The following is a 20537-nucleotide window of genomic DNA, read 5'->3' as shown; positions in this document are numbered from 1 at the left end:
CCCCACCTAAATTTCAAGAAGCGGGCGAGTAAGAAGCACATCGGTAACTAACAGGGGCTGGGAAATGTGGCCGCAGCACGGGTGAGAGTAGGAAGGAGGGGGTCAGTGAGCAGAAGCCGGGGGCGGGCAGGAGGGAGGGCGGCAGGAGTTCACGCCGAGGGAAGCACGGCGGGGCCCGCGCGTGCCTGGAGGGGCCTTACGGGCGGCGGGCAGAGGCCCAGCGGGGGCACGCACTGGCAGGACGGGGCCGGCAGCCGCCCCGCAGCGGCGACGCCGGCGGGGAGCCGCCTCGCGGGCGGCGGTTGGGGGCGCGCGCGGCGCTTCGCCCTGAGGCGGGGAGGCGAGGGGAGGGGCGGGCGGAGGCGCAGAAGGGAGAGCGGAAGGGAGCGGGCAGGCGGGCGGGCGAGTGGGCGCCCCCCCTCCCGGGGCGGAGGAGAGCCGGGCGGCGGGGGAAGGAGGGGCGGCCGGCGGCCAATCGGCGCCGCGGCGCTTGCGCAGTGCTGGGCCGACGGTGGCGCGCGGGACGTACGGAAAAGTGTCCGGGGCGCGGAAGGGGAGCGGCGCCCCCGCCAGCGCGCAGGTACAGCGCCGCCCTTCCTACCCCCACCCCCGCTCTCCCGTCCCGTCCCGTCCCGTCCCGTCCCGGTGCTGGCCCGCCGCGGTCTAGCGGGGCTGGCGCATCCCCCCGGCCCGGTCTGGGCCTGGCCGGGCCCGGCGCGGCGGGGAAGCGCCTCCGGGGAGAGGAGAGCGGCGCTGGGCCGCAGGCGTTACGGGTGGGGATCGTGTTCGTGACAGATCCCCGGCGGGTGTGCTGGCCGGTGGCCGCTCCCCGGCGCCCGGCAGGCGGCTGGGGTGCTGCTCCCGGCGGCTCTATCGCCGGTTTGCAGCTCCTGCCCGCGGACTGCAACCGCCTGGGAAGTTGTTCTCCAGCATGGCTGGCCAAGGCTGCGGTGCTTAACGTCAGTAATTGGTTCCGCTGGGTCAGGGATGTGATAGACAAGTACAGAACTGACGTGAGTTGCGACCGTGAAGAGCTGCCCTTTTAGTACTTTTTTTCCCCAGTGTTTTCTATCTTGATACCCTAAATTGAACAACTTTCCCTAGAAACTCTTCTTCTGATTTAGGGCATTCCCTTTAGCTGCTTATTTCTGCCTTGCCAGGTGGTAACACACCTATACATAGGGTCCTGCTGTAAACTGAAGCACTGAAGTCATCCTTTCACTTAAGAGTTGCCACTGCTTCTGCTGCACAACCGCAGGAATGTGAATGAATGGGTGAAAGTAGGACAGAAACTTCTTTTTTCTTCCTTGAGCTCATTTTTCTGTCAAGCCTCTGTATTACCAACCTCTAGCCAGGGTGTAAACTGGTTTCTGCAAGAACAGTATCAAAAACTGCCAGCAATGAAATTGAAAACTTAATTTGGAGTTAATAGTTTTAATTATATTGTTTGCATATTATTGTAGAACTCTGTGGCACCTGTTGCCTAGTTCTACTCTTTCAGTATGTTGTATAAAACATTAATTCACTAGTGTTAAGTATACAGTGAACTTCTGTTGGACATGGTCTTCCTTCTCCTTTTGCTTTTGTTTCTCTTTTTTTCAGACTCCTGGGAAGTCAGACTTTTTTAATAGAAACTTCCAACTTAAGCTATGTCAGAATCATCTTCTGAGCTTTAGAACGTTAGCATTTCAGGGTTCCATAATTATCACGTGGGGTGTATTTACTGCTTCTTAGAAGGAATTTGAGCTGTAATATTGCCTTAAAGTCATGAACAACCGGGAGCCTGTAATGCATGATGTATTTTCATAGCATAGCTATGCTGGTTGCAAAATGAAGTGTTGCTGAAAGTAGCTCGCCCGTGCCTTGTAATGCATTCCTGCCTCTTATTTTACCCTCGTGCTCGTCTAACCTCACGACTAGTCAATTTAGAGAGCTAAACCAGAAGAAAATGAACCTGTTTTGGTTTTTGTAGGGTTACCTTTTCACTGATGTGATTCCCTGAACAGGTTCTGGTGGAGGAAGATGAAGTTGCACAAAGCAGCAGAATTGCGTGCCAGGGCATGAAGACCATGATTGCCTTTCTTGGTGGTATCTCTCTGTTTGTTAGTTTGATGTTACAGTTAGTCAGATTTGTGTCCTCACTTGAGCTGAAGCATTATGGGGAGTTGTAACAATGAGAAAATTGTTTGAAGAAACATTAGGAGTGTTTTTTGATTTATCTATTTATTTTCTGGATCAGGTGGAAATGATGGACGATGACTTTGTGGCTTCCTCCACACCCCTGTTTCTCACTGAAAGCTTGGAGATGGCAATGGAAGTGGAGAATGAGAACTCAAAGCTACCTTGTTTTTCCTGTGCTTTTGACAATCAAAATGGAGGGAGAAGCTTCCCTGCAGAGTCTTATTTAGCAAGTGGATCTCTTAAGAGGTATGGGGTTTTTTTGAGTTACAAATATAATACCCTTCTAAGATGTTCTTTCCACTGGTGTTTGGTGCCTCTAAATGCTGACAGGGTTTCCAAATCAGTTTTGTTCTTCAGCTCTTACGATCCTGAGATCAACTTGGTGGTATACCAAAGCAGGAAGGGCAATTGTGTTGAAAACTGCTTTGAACAATCTTCTAGGTACAGTTCCTAGCTTTGTGAACTTATTTTAAGGTATTGTAAAGGACCTGTTACAGGCCTGTTAGGACACTTCAAAACTGGCCTGTTGGGCAATAGCATCCAAGACCCTTTAAATTTCTGAGGAGGTTGCAGCACTGCTTTCTCCAGTTGTATGCTCTATTCAGTGCTGGCCCTTTCTCTCTTTTCCACGTGATAGAAACAAACCTGCTCTGCCCAGCTTCCCGAGATCACTGGGACTGTCCTTTGTAGTTTTAAGACCATGTTTCTCAAAGCTCTACCTTTGCATGCATTCTGGATTTAAGGTTCAGAAGTCACATGCATAACAAGTAAGTATTTTCCATGAGATTCTAAAACGTTATTTTGGTTTAGTTAATATCTTCTTTACTGTCTGTGATCCAGCTTAGTTTTCTGTGCCATTTGCTGATCCTGCAGGGGTTGTCTTGTTTTTCCTACAGAAACATGATCTTTCTGTCTGTCTTTCCCAGTACTTTCTGTATACCTTTGAACTTGAATACTTACTGTGGGTTTCTCCTGCCAAGCCTCATATTTTGTGTTGTTACTTTGGTTTTTTCTTAACCTTCGTTTCCACAGTCTTTTCTGTAAAGCCTTAAAGGGGATTCTGCTGCACCTCTCCATTCCCTACCTTATTTATCTTTTTTTTTTTTTTCCTTGGATCAGAGCACATTCATTCAAATTGATGTCAAGTAGGGCATTGAGAGAGCCTGTGTCTGCATGAACATATCTGTACTGGATTCCACACTGACAAGGCCCCGTTTCATGACAGAAACCGTTTCATGACAGAAACCGTTTCATGACAGAAACCGTTTCATGACAGAAACCGTTTCATGACAGAAACCGTTTCATGACAGAAACCGTTTCATGACAGAAACCGTTTCATGACAGAAACCGTTTCATGACAGAAACCGTTTCATGACAGAACTCACTCAGGAGCTTGTATGTAGACAGGCTTCCCAGATCACTACAGTCATGATAATACTGTTCTCCTGTCGTTTATTCACCTTGTCTACTTGGATTGTAAATTCTTGGAAAAGCCTGCATGTAAGGGACTCCTCTGTCTTCATTATCTAGAACAGGAGTAAGTGAATTTAATCGCTAAAGGCTTCAGAACAGACCGATGTTTAGGCAGTTACCAAGTGAACTACAGGTGTTGTGGGAGATTGAGGCGGTTATTCAGCAGATGCTCTTTTTGCCTCTGAGAACTGAATTGGTAATATTGCATAGTTCAAGAAGAATATGAATTTAGTGTGTCATATAATGAAAACCAAGTGCTTGCCCAGTACGTTTTTTTGTTTTTAAAAATAGAAATATTTCTTGCATCTTAGTGAATTCAGCTTCATCTATGCTGAAGTATTTTATGAAAGTCAGTGGGAAAATCCTGAAATAATTTGTTTTGATGTCTTTGTTGTTGTTGTTATTATACAGCTTGCTGTGATTTTTTTTGAAAGCACATTAATGAAATATTTTTGTATTTGCACAATTAATAATGTTTTAACAATCTATACAGATGTCTGATTTTTCTCCACTTTCAGTAAAATGGTAATTCTGATTTTATTTTTTTTTTTTTAGCCAGAGCAAAGGGTAGTCATGGCCTAATGTTAATTTAAGTTCTAATAATGAAGTCACATTTTGTGACCCTCATCAGTTCACCTACCTAGCAGTGTGCTTCTATTAACGTGCTTTTATTAGTGCGTTCCATATAAATATTATTAAATGTATATAAAGGAACAAATGTATGTTCTAACATTAGTTATTAGGCATGTAGTGTACATTGAGACAGATTCCAAACATAGACTTACAGCGGAGCATGTTGTCTAATGTAGCAGCCTGTTCTGTTAAGAAGTAGTCTGTAACTTATGTCTCAGCCCCTTTGTAAGGATGAAGATGCTTCAAGGTGGAAGGTTGTTAATTTTTATTTGTTTCTAAAATATACTGTGCCCTGTGACTATATCATGTTTTTATGCTCTTGAAGCTAGGAGTTGTCATATTTTATGTATTATATATTATATTGCTGTAAAAGGTATAACAGTCTGTATTTTGAGAGTACTGCTACACCTTCCTATCTGTAGTATACATGTTGCTGATATATTGATAAAATATCAGTGATACATAAGCGAACTGTAGATATTGTATTCTATAGGTTTATTACTGGGGAATGTATGAATATTGTTGGCTCTATTTCACAGGGTTTTGCTGAGACTAGATCCTTCTCCAAATGACTATGAAGAAGATGTAGTGGAAATGTTTGGCTTTCAGTGGGTTACTGAAATGGCATTAGTTGAATCCTGTGGACTTCTCTTTGGATTACTTAGGTATGATAATGTTAGTGTATTTTATAATTAATCCAGTTCTGTAATTATACCCACCTTAAGGATGTAACAAACTTTTCAAGTTTTTGATAATAAAATCATAAAAGACTATGGGCTATGCAATGCATCTAAAAAGATTATGCTGTCTATCTAACACTCCAGTAAGTGATGGATAAGGCACAGATGGAATTACGGGAAGAAGTAAATTTTGTGTCACAGATTTTTAATATTATGGGACTTAATAATAAGTTTCTAAGCAGTGTGGTGCATATCTTAGCCATCCTCAGATAAAAATTGATAAGTGTAGTTAGTACAATAGTGTTGTGATTAATTTAGAAGGCTCTAGCTTTGGAATATACGAATAAACTATACAAGATGTCCTTGAATGAGATTGTGCTACCATATAATTAAACTTGTCTTTTGAAGATTTTAAGTCCTTTTTTTGTGCATAAAGAAAAGTGGAGGTTAAAAATCAAATACTGTAAATGCTGGATGCAGCACTTCCTTCAATTGTTTGGATTAGGATAGCTTCAGCAATCTCTTCAGATACAGTTACTGAGTGTTTGACTAATTCAATGTAGATGTTTAATCTGGTCAATGCAAATACACAGATCATCGATAATCCTCTTTGCTACTGATAATCCTCAGGATGTACAGCACATACAGAGAGTGGATGGGAGAGGAGCTTTTGTATGATTCCACAAATATATGTGATATATTCCATCATTCCTTTGATTGTAGTGGATTCTTCCATCCCTTTAGGGTATGACCAAGGGCATGATGTGAAACATCATTAATAGGGTCTGGCTTATTGAAACGCAATGGCATAGATGACAGGACGTATATGAAAACCAATATTATTTAGCTTTGCTTGTTTGATGCAAGCTTTGACTTCACTGTGATTTAAAAAAAAAATTTAAAAAATCTGATAATGAAGGAGATCGGAGGATAATTTAGTGAAAAGAAACACTGTATCTCTTTCAGCATTTAGTCTGATCTGTTTGTTGTTTATTAACATAAAATCACTGGGCAGTGAGACAGTGATGTAGTTGATCTCTTGAATTAAATAAATTTTTTTTCTGTAATATAAACTGCTCTGTAATTGTAATAGCAATGCACATGAGGCATAATATATTTTATTGTGGTTTTTAAGTTTTTCAAGCTATACGTGTTTTAAAACCTACCAAACTGGTGGAATAATGGATTTCAGCTAACTCTTGGCTATGAGAGTTTGGTTGCTAAGCTGTCTTTTGGTGTGACAAGTCCCTCTGCAAAGATATTCTCTCTTTCAGTTCATTTGTTCAGTCATAAAATGGAACACTTTCATTTATAGACCAGTTGACAACTGAAAGTAGGAGAACTCCTTTTTCCATTGTAGAAGTCATATGTGTTAAGTACAAGTTACAATGATTCTTGAGGACAAGGTGGCTGTAAATAGTTCAATTTATAAAGTACAGATAATATCTACGTTTAAATTACAGAAATCTAGTTTTTTTAATGTGTCTGTAAATATTGAAGATTGTTAATAGTTTTCAATATTGTAATAAATAATAACCTTATACAGCAGAACTGCAAGTTAAAAACATTAATTGCACAGTAAAAAGAATTCTTACCTGTGATTTTTTTAATGTGATTGAAGATGTGTGAGTCAAAGTGAGTAAGAGCTATGTAACCATTTAAGTGGGTATATTAAGATAATATAACTTTGATTAATAAACAGAAGTACCAGTTTAACTGTCAGAATATTTATTTGCAAATCAAATGATTTAATGATTAACAACCATGAGGACCAATCTTTGAGGTACAAATGCAAACTGAAATTAAAATGACTTATTTAACTGATGATATCTTTGTTATACTTCTCACGCCCAGTTTGTGTTTTTATTTTATCAGCCCACTGTATTCTGTCTTTTGTCAATTCAGTGGAGAGTCTTTTTTTTTTTTCCTATGTGGCTCCTTTCTGACACTCTCTCTCTTTCTAAACTTCAGCCTCAATAGCCCTCTTTCATAAAGTCCTCCTGCTTTACACTTCCTTCCTTTCTACATGGTTGAAATACTTGAAAAATTCATGCAGAAATTCAGCTTTGATTTCAAAACAAAACAAACAAAAAAACCCCACAACCCACCTAAATGGCTGAAGGTAATCTTGGGTAGCTGACATGATTTTATCCAAGGAAGGAAGAGCTAAGGGAGAGAATTTTAATGTGTGCCTGCCCTTTAATATACAGGTTACAACCTGGGTTTTTAGATCCTTATGAGTACTTCCTAGTTTTCAATTTTTTTTTTTCTTTTTTTTTTCATAAGAAGAGTTGATCTGGGTTGGATCTAAGTATCCTGTTTTTGAATCCTTCAGTAGTTGCTGCTTTGACTGTATAAGAAATGAGGTACAGTTTATGCAGCATTTTCTTTCAAAAGTCTGTCTTACACAGTTGTGCTTTTCATCTATTCAGTTTAGTACCACGTTATCTCCGTGGAGACTATACTTGAGACCACTTGAAAATAACAGTTGTTGCAGAATATGGCTGAGCACTTACCTATGTTACAGCTTTTTTAATTTTCATTTGCAGTGGCAGTTAGCAGCTTCTTTAAAAATGCTCTCTCCCCCCTCCAAAACTGAACTGTGTTTTAACTTTTCTAGAGACACTTTCTTCTTTTACTCTACTATATTTGTTGCTGTTTATCTTTTGTGCTTAAGTTAAGCAGCAGACTGCCCTAAGCAGGAAGCGGGAAAAGCTGCTGACAGGATTTACTGGTGTTCATTCACAAGTGAATTAATTTAGTGTATACTGAGCATATGCCGTGAGGACTAACTTTCAGGTTTATTCGGTGGTCAAAAATGAAGTTGAGTTATGCTTATGGAAAGATCGTTTACAGGGAATCGCTTTTGGGGTTTTTGTGCGTGTGGTTGTTTTTTTCCTCCCCTAATATTTAGCTTATTTTGTATTTGTTGTTACTGTGTTTAATGTTTTAAAAACAAGCAAAAAGTCTATCCATTGTTATCCTTCACACTTGGATGTATCTGTTGCCTCCCACTAATACTCCTTCCTAATTTACATTTCTGTAAGCTTTTTCAGAAATACAAAGCAAGGAACACCTCTCACCTGTCTCTGTTCTATTTAGACCTTACTAAAATGTAGTTTAAAAACTTTTACCTATATAAATACCATAAAAGTTTGTATTCCTTTGAATAGGCAACAGATATACAGACTGGAAAACCTAGTACAAATGAGTTCATCTGATTTTGGTAAGTTTAACATATTTTATTTGACACTGGGATAGGTATCTGACTACCTTTTCATTATGGAAGTATATTATCACAGATTACACTTGTGCTTTGACTCTTGACCAAGGACTTATGGAGTGTGCCACAGAACAGCATATAACCAGCATAAACCTGCAGTAAGAGTACAAATATAGGCAACCAAGTGATGTAAGGTACTGTGAAAATAGGTAGTGGAAATGTTGTGGGTCAGTTTGGAACCAGATCTGTCTGTGCAATAGGTGCACAGGGCAATTCTGACCCTCCTAACCTTAGTGCGGAATTTCACATTAATTTGACTTAAGCTAAGATGTCACCCCTAAGGTAGAATTTGGCAAAACTATTAATTTGTTTAATTAAAAATGGAAAGTTGCATCAAAACTCCCAATAACTATTTTAGTTACAAAGGTAGTGGGTTGGGGCTCTTTTCAGTGTTCTCTTGGCTTACATTTAAACAAGTTAGTTATACTTGCTTAGTTTAGAGTTATTTACAAACTTAATTTATCTTTGCAGCATGATCAATAAAATGGGATCACTACAAAATGCTTTGTTTCAATTAAATACTAAGACATGAGAAACAGTATGTTTCTGAAGGATTATTGCAGCCTTGGGCTTATTGTAAGTTTGAAGGCTGAATTACTTAGCAAGTTGAGAAGTTCAGTAATTACTCGGAAATAAACTATCTGTAGTATCTTCTCATTACAGATAAATTGTTAGTGTTCTAAGAGTACAAGTGAATATTTTTACACATTATTATTTTGGTTTGATATTTTCATGCTCTGCCATTTAAATCATTGGTATGAATTTATTGTCAAGCTTTTCATACAATCAAGCTTTTGTTGATTGTATCTTAAAAGTCTAATTTTGCTGACATTTAATACATAAGTGGAAATAACCTTATTTTAAATTACATTTGAACTTTTATATGGGAGCTGGACAGCAAAAACGGTTCTGTAGTTCTTTCTCCCTTAAATTTAAGCATCTGCTTGGTTCTCTTCTCTGTATCATGTTCTTCCTTTTGTCAAATAAGCTAGAAAAATAGAAAACTTGAATTTTATGCTTTGCACCAGGCTTTCTTTGTGACTTTGAGCAAGTCATTGATACATCTGTGACTCAGTTCCCCCTTGATACAAGCAACCTAGTAGTAGAGGAGTGTTGTGAGAATTAAAATATTTAAAATGATCAGGCAATGTGATGGTAAGTATTATTGATGTCTTAGATAAATGTGCTGTTGCCACTGTTTAAAACACCAGTTTAAAGTTTTAGCTCAGTAAATCTTTGTTGTGCATATATGTTTATACAGATATCAATATCGTATGTTTCATTTAATTTCCTATCAGTCTTAACGAGCTTTGGAGCCTTGATACTGAGAACTGTGCAATGTGGAAGCCATATAAAATCTTTTCTTATGCTCTGTGTTGTTTTGCCTTTTTTTTTGAAAATGCCTGATCTGTTTTTAACACTGTTCCTGTATTGTTCCACTTATTTCAGTGATCAATGATTTATGATATATGTGAAAGATTTTGTAGTGAAATACTGTAATACAAAATTTTGCTTAACAGAACTTCCAAGAACTTAGGATAAAATATTTGTAATTGCTACAAAGCAGCAGTAATATCTATAAATAATTCCTTTAGAACAGAGTGATCTGAGCCTCTAAACCTATGGTACATTACCATGGCAGATCCTATGGCTTCTTATGTGATGGGGGTAGGCTGTACACTGGAATATTATGGTACTTGTACCAGTTGATTTTGCTTCACTCAGTGGAAACAAAACTTTATTTGTGGGGTCCCTAACAAGGGGCATACGTGACCTTGAAGGTTACCTGGAGGGGACGAGGGAAACAAAGGGAAGAGAGACAGGAAGAAAAGGAAGGGGAAGATTCCCCAGTGGCCAGCTGGGGAGAGGAGAAAAGGCAACTGCTTTTCCCTGGACACGCAGTCCAGTGCAGCAGGTGACACAGAGTTTTTGCCATGCATCTCCTCTAGTGCAATACACTTTCACTGGGGCCTGCTCAAACTCCTCATTTGCTGTTCCCATTTATGATGCTCTTAGCAATGATTGGCATGTGCTTAATCAGGTACAAGTGTTGCAGGCTGACTGGTTGCTAAGCATTTGTGTATATATATTATTGGCCAGTAGTTATCAGGTATTTAAATGACTGTATCTGCTTTGTTACGCACTGAGTTTCATCTTTCGGTAATATAAACTGAAAGCTACAAGGCAAGGTGTGGGGAAAAAATAAGGAATGATTCTCAACACCAGTGGCAATTGCTTCCAATGAATCTCTGCTGTAACGATGGTGTTTGAGCTTGCAGGTGCAAGGAGGGTAACACCATGAGAACAACAGCTTCAGAGAGCAAAGGAAAGGAGACACATAGTTGCAATAACTAGCTGAAAGGATATGCAGCTGCAAGTGAAAGGCAGGCTACAGGATTGTGAATGGATGGCTCTTAGCATTATACATCTTAAGGCACTGTGCAACAAAGTGATGCTTCCTAGGAAGAGAAGTTACAAAGCATGTTTCCAAATAAGTCCACCTGCTTAAGTCCCCCAAGAGAAAAGGATGCTCAGAAATTGTTTCACACATGTCTTTTCTGAAGGTGTCTTGGAAGCAGAGAGGGAGCAGGGCAGTAGGGCTGAATGATTTCTTCTAGCACTGATTGCTTGCCTCTGCCACCTTTCCTGAGGGACTGGATGCCTTCTTTTCCCTCTGTATCTGGATGTGCTCCTGAGATGATAAGATAAAGAATGGATCCCTTTGGCAAGATGACAGTTAGAAGTGGGTGTTTACCACCAGGCACCTCCCGAGTTGTCCTCAGAAAAGGGGGTGGCTTTCCAGTGGTCTGGTTTAATTACTGTGGAGAATGCATATGTTAAATGAGTCACAGTGTGGGCACATCTGCTTTAAGCTGTTGATCTGTTTTACTTCAGGTCAAGCTGCAAATTTGCACTCTGAGGCAGAGAGCATCAGGCATCAATGTATTGAGTTTTTGCATTATGTGAAAGTTTTCATCTTCAGGTGAGATTTGCACACAATTTACTAAGTTATGTACTGAGCTCTGTGTAGCTGCTTCTTATCCATTTTCTGATTGTGTGTCTGTGTATGTGTGTTCAGGTATCTGGAACCTCCAAAAGTGGAAAATGATGGAATGCTCCATCCATACGAAGAACTAGAAGCGCAGTTACCATCAGTGTTGGTGGAAGAGCTTCATGCTTTGACCACACACATTGGTCACCTTTGTGAACTCCCTAGCAGTGTCCTGGCAGCATTTACTGTTCAGCATCAGGCAAAGGTTGATGTCTTTTATAATTTTAATTTTTTTTGTATAACAGTACATATTCAACTTGATAATGTCTGGCTGAATAAGCATTAATCTTTCTTCAGGCTGAAATTGAAGTTACACTTTATATTTTAGGTTTTTTTCCCTTTGTTAACTAAGTGCCATCCCATGCTTGGCAAACACAACTAATGAGCTCTGCATTTGCTATTGTTGGTTTTATTTATCTATTTATTTTTATGTTTTATAGCTTTTAGAATTCTTCCTGCACTATACAAATGATAATATCAATTACAGGTAGATAAGTAGGCTTGAATTAGCATAGCATGTTTAAAAAATTCCTCAGTGTTTGTCCTTACTAGTGGTTAAAATTTCTGAGCTTCCCAGTAGGAGGGGCACTTTTTTAAAAATACATTCTGAAATCTGACTCAAAATAGGAAAAGATCATGCATATAAAGAAGAAAAGTGCAGACATGGAAGTAGGCACCACAACATTAAACACTAGTGAAGTATACACCATTAAGATTTGTGCATACATATAGTAACTAATGCTTTCAAATCTTTTAGAAAGAAAAAAGGAATTTCAGTCTTAGGTTGTATAAACTAGTATCTGGAGAGGAATGATCCACTGAGAAGCAGCATTTTGAATCTTTCTGTTTGTTTAGCTTGTCAGTAGGGCCACTGTTGAGCTGATGAAAGAAACAGTAATTTCAAGTAAACTTTAAGGAAGAGAATATTGACATTTTGGAATTACTTTAAGAGCACACTTTACTTTAGCAGTTTGTGTGCTACCTAATACTTTTCTGGAAAGGAAAGGATAACTAAGGGTGTTGTAATGTGTCAAGCTTGAATCAAGACATTGTGTTTAAATTGTCTTCACAAATGTCCTCTACAGACAGAATTAATTTTCATGAAGGTTTTTTGTTCCCTCTCCCTCTCCCTCTCCCTCTCCCTCTCCCTCTCCCTCTCCCTCTCCCTCTCCCTCTCCCTCTCCCTCTCCCTCTCCCTCTCCCTCTCCCTCTCCCTCTCCCTCTTCTCTTCCTCTCCTCTCCTCTCCTCTTCCTGAATGGCATGTTTGTATGTTACAGTGTATTTGATCATAGATATCCATAATGTTCACTGCAGGCAAAATGTATGCCTATCTTCACATGTCTTAGTACAGTATCCAGAATTCGCTAAAGAAATGTTAAAAATAAATAAATGTATGTATTTCTAATCACAGGTCTTTCCGCCATCATGGCATTTACTACACCTCCACTTGGATATTAATTGGCTAGTATTGGAAGTTCTTCATGTACTAGGTGAAAAAATGATGAGTAAGTATGCACGTTTTTTTCTTGAACTTATTCTTGTACATATGACTTCCCTAGATTTCTCATCTTAATTTGTCCAGAATCATTTACTACTTTTGGTAGTTTTTAAGCATAGCTATATTTAATAGGGTAAACCCAAATATGGTGAAGGCAGGTTCTTTGTGAATCTTCATGTAGCTCAAATTAAGTGAAATAGCATTAGGAATTTGTTCTATCAAAACTTGACCAAGATTACGAAGTTTGTTCTCAACTGATGCTTACAACATACTAAATATTTAATAACAATACACTTTTTGACATTGCAAATAAAAATGCGCTTGCAGAGATCTAGAATGCATAACAGAGAACAGCAATTTGATGAAAACAATGTAGGAAAAGTGTCCAAGGATGGACCAGAACAAAGAATCTCAGAACAGAGAATTTGTATTGTTAACCGTATGTGACACTAAGAAAATACTGGACAAAAGAAGAAGCCTCAGTCAGAGGAGCTTGTAAAAGTACAGCAAGAAAAGGGCAAGGCAATACCTATTTTTTTCTTTTTTTTTTTTTTTTTTTAAAGGGCAAAAAGAAGATTGATAAGAGTAAGCTGTTCATAGAAGCTAGATAAAAAAAGGTCATAGAATGCAATTGAAGAACCCATCTTCAAAGTAGTTCAGTTTGCTGAAGAAGAATTATTAAAATACAGAGGAGAACTTTATTGCTTTGTGAGAATTATATTTATTGTTCATTCCGTGCTAGCAAAAAAAAAAATCACTAAAATCTATTTTCTTCTAGAATCATTGTGTCACTATAGCCAAACCTCCTCCCCACCACCCCGTTATTATAAATTATCAATATAAGTTCTATATAGGCATTGCAACAGTTGGAGTAACGTTGAGGTCCGGAAAGAATGCACTGTATGTTTAGCCCAGGTAACTGGTACTGAATCTGAACTCTTGGATTAGCTTTTGCCTGCTCTGAGTGCTGTCACAACACAGTCTCGCTCGGATTAATGCATCTTCACTGTTTCTGCATGTCTGTGTTACTGGGTAATGTGTGCGTTGACTGTTTGTTCTATAATTCTAGGTTTCTTTTATGATCCTTTGTGGGATAACCTGTTTTCCTTTTTTGTGGTCTTTTGGAGAAAGGATGGGAAAACTGTTGGAGGCAACTTATTGTCCAGAATTCTATATTTATTTCTAGATGAAGTTCTGAGTAATAATGCAGTAATCCATTTTCATAAGTGAAAGCTCGTGCTTTTTAACAACAAAATTTACTAGTCAAGACAGTACTATCGCTACATATATTGTCTTGTATTCTTATGTGCCTTGTAGAATTTTTTAGGTTCTCATTTTGTTCTGTAAAGTGTGCTGAGTAGAAACTTCATACTGCTGAGACCAATGGCAGGATAGTGGGTTCAGGGCTTCACCCTGCATTTCCAAGAATAAAGTACAGGCTCGTTCTACATATCTTCTGTTCCACTGATGTCAAGGGATTTGTACTGTTGAAAAGCTTGTGGGATAAGATCTTACAGTCTCTTAACTTTACCATTTTATCTGTGTTAATGTCTACAAATGCTCAAGTTGGAATATGATCATGCCAGCTTTTTACATCAACACATCTAAAGGAAAGTGTTAGACCTCTCCAGAATTGTTTGTCATCAACTTGCATATCTGCAAAACATGTCATGATTTCAGAACATGTGCACTGGCACGTGACAAAGAGGAACTTGCAGATAAATAAATCTTTATTCCACTGCAAAAACTGTGCCAATAAAAGGCTGTAAAGTGCCAAACTATTTTACTGTCAACCAGAATAATACCAGACTTCAGTGTAATAATGAAGGACTAGCTTGAACTTAGAATGGATGAACTTTCCCAAATGAGTTTGTAAATTAAAATTACATAGACTCAACAATTCTGAAATATATAGCATAGAAAAAAATTTCCTGTCTTTCTTGTATTCCTACAGCCAAACCCAAGACTAAATAAGTCTAACTTTCTTTTGTGTTTTAGGACAAGTTGTATATGCTAACCATTTCATAAATCTAACTGGAGAGAATTTAACCAGTATCGGTTTATTTGAAACACACTGTGGAAATCTTGTATCTGATTTAATAAGCTTGTCCATCAACAAGTATATAAAGGTAACTTTTTTTCTTTATATAGGGCTTGGGCAGTTAGATGCTTGTATTGGGAACCATATGAATTAGATATTGCACCAATGCATAGATGACTTCTTACTTCTAATTTTTAAATGTTATGTATGGCTTTATATCTCCATGTTTTAAAGAGTGTTATTTGTTAGGAGCTCAAATTGTGTTACATTTATTCATGACCATCTGGCAGTTGAATGAGGGAGTAATATTGAAATGCACTGTGTACAGAGCAGAAGTGAGTGCCACATTTCCTAAGTTCAGCGTTCCAGGTTTAATGCCAGACATGGCACAGTCTAAAAGGTTTAGAGCTATAGATGCAAAAACAAAAAAATCTTTTCAAACTCTCTCAACAGGAACAAAAAGAGAATAACTGTAATCCTGGCAGTAAGCTAACTGGACACTTACAGAATGTCATATTACAGTTTATTGTTGCACTGCTCCTATTTCTGCAACCTCATCTTTCTGTTACAGCGCTTTTACGTTTGTCAAAGGAAAACTTGTCCTTCTCTTCTCTTTTTTTCTCTTTTCTCTTTTTTCTCTTCTCTTTTTTTCTCTTTTATCTTTTCTCTTTTTTCTCTTTTTTTCTCTTTTCTCTTTTTTATCTTTTTTTTCTCTTTTCTAATTTCTCTTTTTTCTTTCTTTTTTCTCTTTTCTTTCTCTTTTTTCTCTTTTCTTTCTCTTTTCTCTTTTCTTTCTTTTTTCTCTTCTTTCTCTTTTTTCTCTTTTCTTTCTCTTTTTTCTCTTTTTCTCTTTTTTCTCTTTTCTTTCTCTTTTTTCTCTTTTCTTTCTCTTTTTTCTCTTTTCTTTCTCTTTTTTCTCTTTTCAGTGTTTTTCTCCTTTGTTTTGAGCACTCCAAAGCTAGAACGTCATAATAGCTCCATATAGCAGCTAGTAAAAGAACTGTGTAATCTTTGACTGGGTCGTTGTGAAACCTGCTTTAGATAGGCCATGTGTGATCCATGAGCTCTCAGGACTGAACTCTGAGAAAAGTAGCAGTGACCACTGTATAATTTATGCTTTCCTAGTACAAAGAAATGAAAAATGGAGTCCCCCTTCTTTCATATTATTGTTTGGGGGGGGGAATGGCTGTACTAGCATTTGATAACTGTTCTTTTAAACTATCTTTCTGTAGAGAACTCTGTTACCTTTTAAAATCAGTTTTGATCTATTAAATTATCAGATAATACCGCAACCTCCTCCCCCGTCAAAAGGCAAATAGATGAGAGTAATTTTGTTAAAGGAAGATTCAAATAGTATCTGTTGACCATTGTGCTTGATGGTAGGCTTTGAAATGTCAGATGTTAAAATGACAGATTCATCCTTCTTCTACAGAGCCACATTACAAAGAGAGAAGATTGTTTTGCCACCACTTTTTCTTCAGCTCTCCCTAGGCTTGGCCAGCACAGCTTGAACTAGTTCTATTTGAGATTCATTTCTGAAGTGGAGCTTGCACTTGAGCTGGATAACGTCTCTTCAGCTGGTGCCTCCTCTAGTATGCATTCATTGCTATAATCCAGTAATGGAAATAACGTCCCTCAAAATTATTGAAAACACAACTGATACCCATAATAGATGTCATTGTCAGCCCATCACTAAAACATGTCATTAAGCTTTTGGCTGAGAATATTCAGAAGTGCAGCTTTTAAAATTTGTGGGTATCCTTGGAAGGAGGGACATAAACTCTAATCCTCTAGACTCATATTTTCAGATCGGTTTCTTGGGCAGCTCTGGTATCAAGACGCTTGGCTTGGATCATGTACTGAGCCCATTGTGCTCTGAGATACATTTGGCAGAGAAATATATATCCTTGGATCTTCCTTCCGTTTTCAGCAGCACATCTCTGGCACCAGAGCTCTACTGTTCCGAGCTCTACTGTTCCAACAGTACCACAATTTGAGGTTATAACCATTCTTACCAGATTCTGAACTCAGGATGTTGCAAGAGGAAATCCAGACTATCTCTGAAGAAAACAATGTCTCGGTTATCCTTAGTCTAACCAATATCTGTATGGTGTCTTGCTTTGACACTACTAGCCAAACTCTGTCCTGGATGGATACTGCACATCTCCTGCAGAAGAGATCCTGCTATCTTGTAGAAGAGCACAGTAGTAGATGCAAATAGTAGATGAAGAAACCTAGTTGCTGCAACAACTGGTACTCCATGTTAAAGGCCTGAAACTCTCACTTGTAAGATAGTTTGTGTACCTAATACTTCCATAAAATCCTCCAGTGTTATAGTGCATCTGTAATAAGTAGACTGCTTCTTTCTGAGGGATCTATTTTGCTCTTTGGTGATGAGTCATAACCAGAGTATTTTTGAGGCGCTTCAGTTTTGGGAACTTAGTAGTTAAATGATGAATTTTTCAATAGACTTTTGTGGTCACACTGATGTTTATTCTCAAGATAATATTTACATAAGATTAATTCAGATTTTTGAGAGATTCCCGTAACAGATCTTTAACTAAAAGCGTGAAGAGGCATAGGCACATGAAAAACTCTAAAGAGCATATGTGGAATGTGGATGATGGACTTACTTTAAATATTTCAGTCTTAAGGTGATGTTCTTAAATCGATTGTCAGGGTCCACCCTGGCAATTTCATAGGGTAGGCAGGGTTCTTTATAGAGAGAGAAAAACAAATTATGTGTCACACTTATAAATACGTATAAATTCATACTTATAATTAAGTGTTCAGTATTTAAACCTGATTTGGAGCTGAATGAAAACAGTAGTTGTAAATGTATTATTCTAAAGGTGGATGATAAATAAAAAGTCTGTATCTTTATAGAATATTATACAGATTTGAAACTATTGGTAACATACTTGTTCTTCTAATTGTGAGAATGTGGTTTTTAGTCATTCATTCCCACTTCTGTAATGTCTTTTTCACACAGCTACTGCTGTCACTGGCATTGCATATTTTGATTTAATTTTTAATTTACACCATTAGGTTTCCAAATTCAGAAATTATTTTAAGTACCAGTGTAATTCGAGAATAGTTGTGCATGAATGGATCAGGAAGAGCATAAGGATATAAGAATTCAGCATTCATCTCATCAGATCTAAGTGTCTAGGAGTTAGTTGGCTAAGCTAGTCACCCTAGGTTCTTTCTATTGTCAGGGAAGGATAGCAACAGTTCTTTCTCCTGCAGTGAATTAGATAAATTAGTCTCTCTAGGTGCCCATTCCCCTCTATTTGCTTTAGAGGGATGTAGGTTGATTATTCAACTTGGACTACTCATTGTTTAAGGATAAATTGAGTATGAGCTGCTTTGTCTTGCCTCTTTTCTTTCTACATTTCTGCCATTGTGTCCTTGCTGAAAGTAAAATGTGCTGAATTATGTTATTTAAGCAAAGCTTTTCTCGCTATTTTTACCACCTCTGAATACAGTTCAGTGGATTCGTAGGTCCTAAAACAGAGTAAGTAAAGTTTTGTCTACACTATGATTATTTCAAATACAGTGCTGGTAGGTCTTAAAAACATTAAAGCGTACAGAGAATTTTTATGTATTTAGCACTTCCTTTTGCTGTTTTGCTTATTTTGTTTCACAATTCAAGGAATGTAAAACTGAAAAATGAATCACAAGAAGACTACTTTGCATTTGAAATGCATCAGTCTGAGTGAATTTTGTTAAATATGGAATAGTAATCAAATAACGTACATGACTTGAAATATGCTGTTTTCTGCATATTAAAAGAATGCCTTGCAGTAAATTTACCGAAAAGCAGATTTTGTGAAATGTTGTGGGAACATTAACACCCTCATGCCAACAAAAACATATTCTACCAGCATCATGCCTAGTCATTAAGGATTTTTCAGTTAAAAATAACAACAATAATAGCTATTAAATCATTTGAAATCTTTTTCTTATCTTCCCAAGAACATCAAGAAAATCTAATCAATCATTTTCTCTTTTCCTCACTGTCAGACAATGAATCAGTATTTATTGCAATTCTTTTTCATTTAGGCCTCAGAATCCCATTTTCATTTGATTAAATAATGTTTGAAAGTGGCTCAGAAGAAACTAAGAAATAGCATAACCTGTAACTTATGTAAAATTAGGAAACAGTCTTTGTTTTATGAGAGAGATATTTTGGATGTTAATGAAATAATGCACTTTCCAATATGTAATTGTAGCTATATTAAACTGCAAAAAAACCCAAACAACCAAAACCAGAGGAAATATTGGTACATAAAATGCAATTTCAAAAATAACACTTCTCTGAATAATAGGATTGCATATTCTCATTCAGGTGAGACCTTCTGAGGCTCTTACTAGTCACCATTATCCCTGTACCTGCATTAAAGAATTATGGATTCTGCTTATTCAGCTGCTGGACCACAGAAATAAAGGATCTCACACAGAGGTAATGGAAGAATACTGTTACATATGCATGCATGTTACATATGCAATACAGTCACCAAATGTTCCCAGATTGCCACGAATCCACTAGTTCACATATCTGATGATAGAACTGAACTTTATATTTGCCTTAGGAGGACTGCATGCTAACCGTGATGCTTTAGGCCGCTGTCTTGAATGTGCATCAAGTCCTGACTCTAGGTTTGCAGTGTACTGTTTGGTTATGACCTAGGTCACTGATAAGGAGTGCTCCTTGTGCTAAGGAAAGTAAAGCAAAGGAACAGACTGTGAAAGTTGTATGGTAGAACAAAAGAAAAGAAACCATCTTTACCTATTTTTTAAAAATTTTATTATTATTTGCAATTTATGTGTTATGTCATGCAATGATTCATCTCCAGGCATGAGAAACACGGGTACAGTCAGACCAATGATCCATCTAGCCCAGGTTTCTGTCTTTGATACCCATACCTTAACTACTTATACAAGAACAACCTGGTTTTTGTTTTTGAATCTTGTAGTTGCTGGCTTCTTTTGATGCCCCCTTATACTTTTATTGGAAGAGCCAATCACTACCTGTTCTCCTTTCTTATACCAATATGATTTTATATGCCTCTTCAGGTTTTTTTCTGATATCTCCTACCTCCTGCCTTTTCTAGGCTGAAAAGTCTTACTGTATTCAGTCATTTTTTTTACAGGCGCCATTCTCTACCTGTGGTCATCTTTGTCACCCTTCTCTGAACCTTTTTCCATACTACTATATCTTCTTTCGAATAGCAGAGTACCAGGATTGCATGCAGTATTCCAAGTATGGATTAGGTGGCCAAATGATTTTATACATTGCATATTGATGTTTTCTATTTTGTTCTTTTCCTTTGCTAATATTTTTCTAGTGTTTTGATTTTTCTTTCTTGACTGCTGTTTGAATTGAGCTGATGTTTCTCTGAATGAATACTAAGAAGTGTCAAAATCCTTTGAAAGTTTTCTGAAATAATCTTTATAAAAACCAAAGCTGCCATCTGCTCAGTAAGTACTGTTCACTTAGTATAGAATGAAGTACTTGACAGTAGTTTGTTTGTACTGGTAGCTATTTACTCATTAAGGACAACAGATGTAAAGGTGGACAACAGAAGTGAAACTTTGTTAGTGTTAAGTGTTTGCACTAGCATTAGCACTTTGAAGCATAAGTTAGGATCAGGACCCTGCTAAGGTGGGTGAAATACAGGTGCAAAGAAGT

General features: G+C 38.0%; 1 protein-coding gene across 1 annotated transcript in view; it reads left to right on the top strand.

Moving 5' to 3' along the window:
* The first annotated feature begins 508 nt into the window (after nt 1-508).
* The window catches only part of MMS22L (MMS22 like, DNA repair protein), a 95693-nt gene continuing 75664 nt past the window's right edge, over nt 509-20537 (top strand). Inside the window, exons 1-9 of the mRNA XM_075145519.1 lie at nt 509-580; nt 2240-2427; nt 4827-4952; nt 8141-8193; nt 11146-11233; nt 11330-11507; nt 12715-12808; nt 14800-14930; nt 19194-19307. Of these exons, the coding sequence (XP_075001620.1) occupies nt 2246-2427; nt 4827-4952; nt 8141-8193; nt 11146-11233; nt 11330-11507; nt 12715-12808; nt 14800-14930; nt 19194-19307 (966 nt within the window). The 5' untranslated portion in view covers nt 509-580; nt 2240-2245. The remainder of the gene's footprint in view (nt 581-2239; nt 2428-4826; nt 4953-8140; nt 8194-11145; nt 11234-11329; nt 11508-12714; nt 12809-14799; nt 14931-19193; nt 19308-20537) is intronic.

The sequence above is a fragment of the Calonectris borealis genome, chromosome 3, assembly GCF_964195595.1.
Source record: "Calonectris borealis chromosome 3, bCalBor7.hap1.2, whole genome shotgun sequence".
In the NCBI taxonomy this organism is placed as follows: Eukaryota; Metazoa; Chordata; class Aves; order Procellariiformes; family Procellariidae; genus Calonectris; species Calonectris borealis.
Note: the sequence above shows the minus strand (reverse complement) of the source record. Positions and strands in the feature narration are given on the sequence as shown.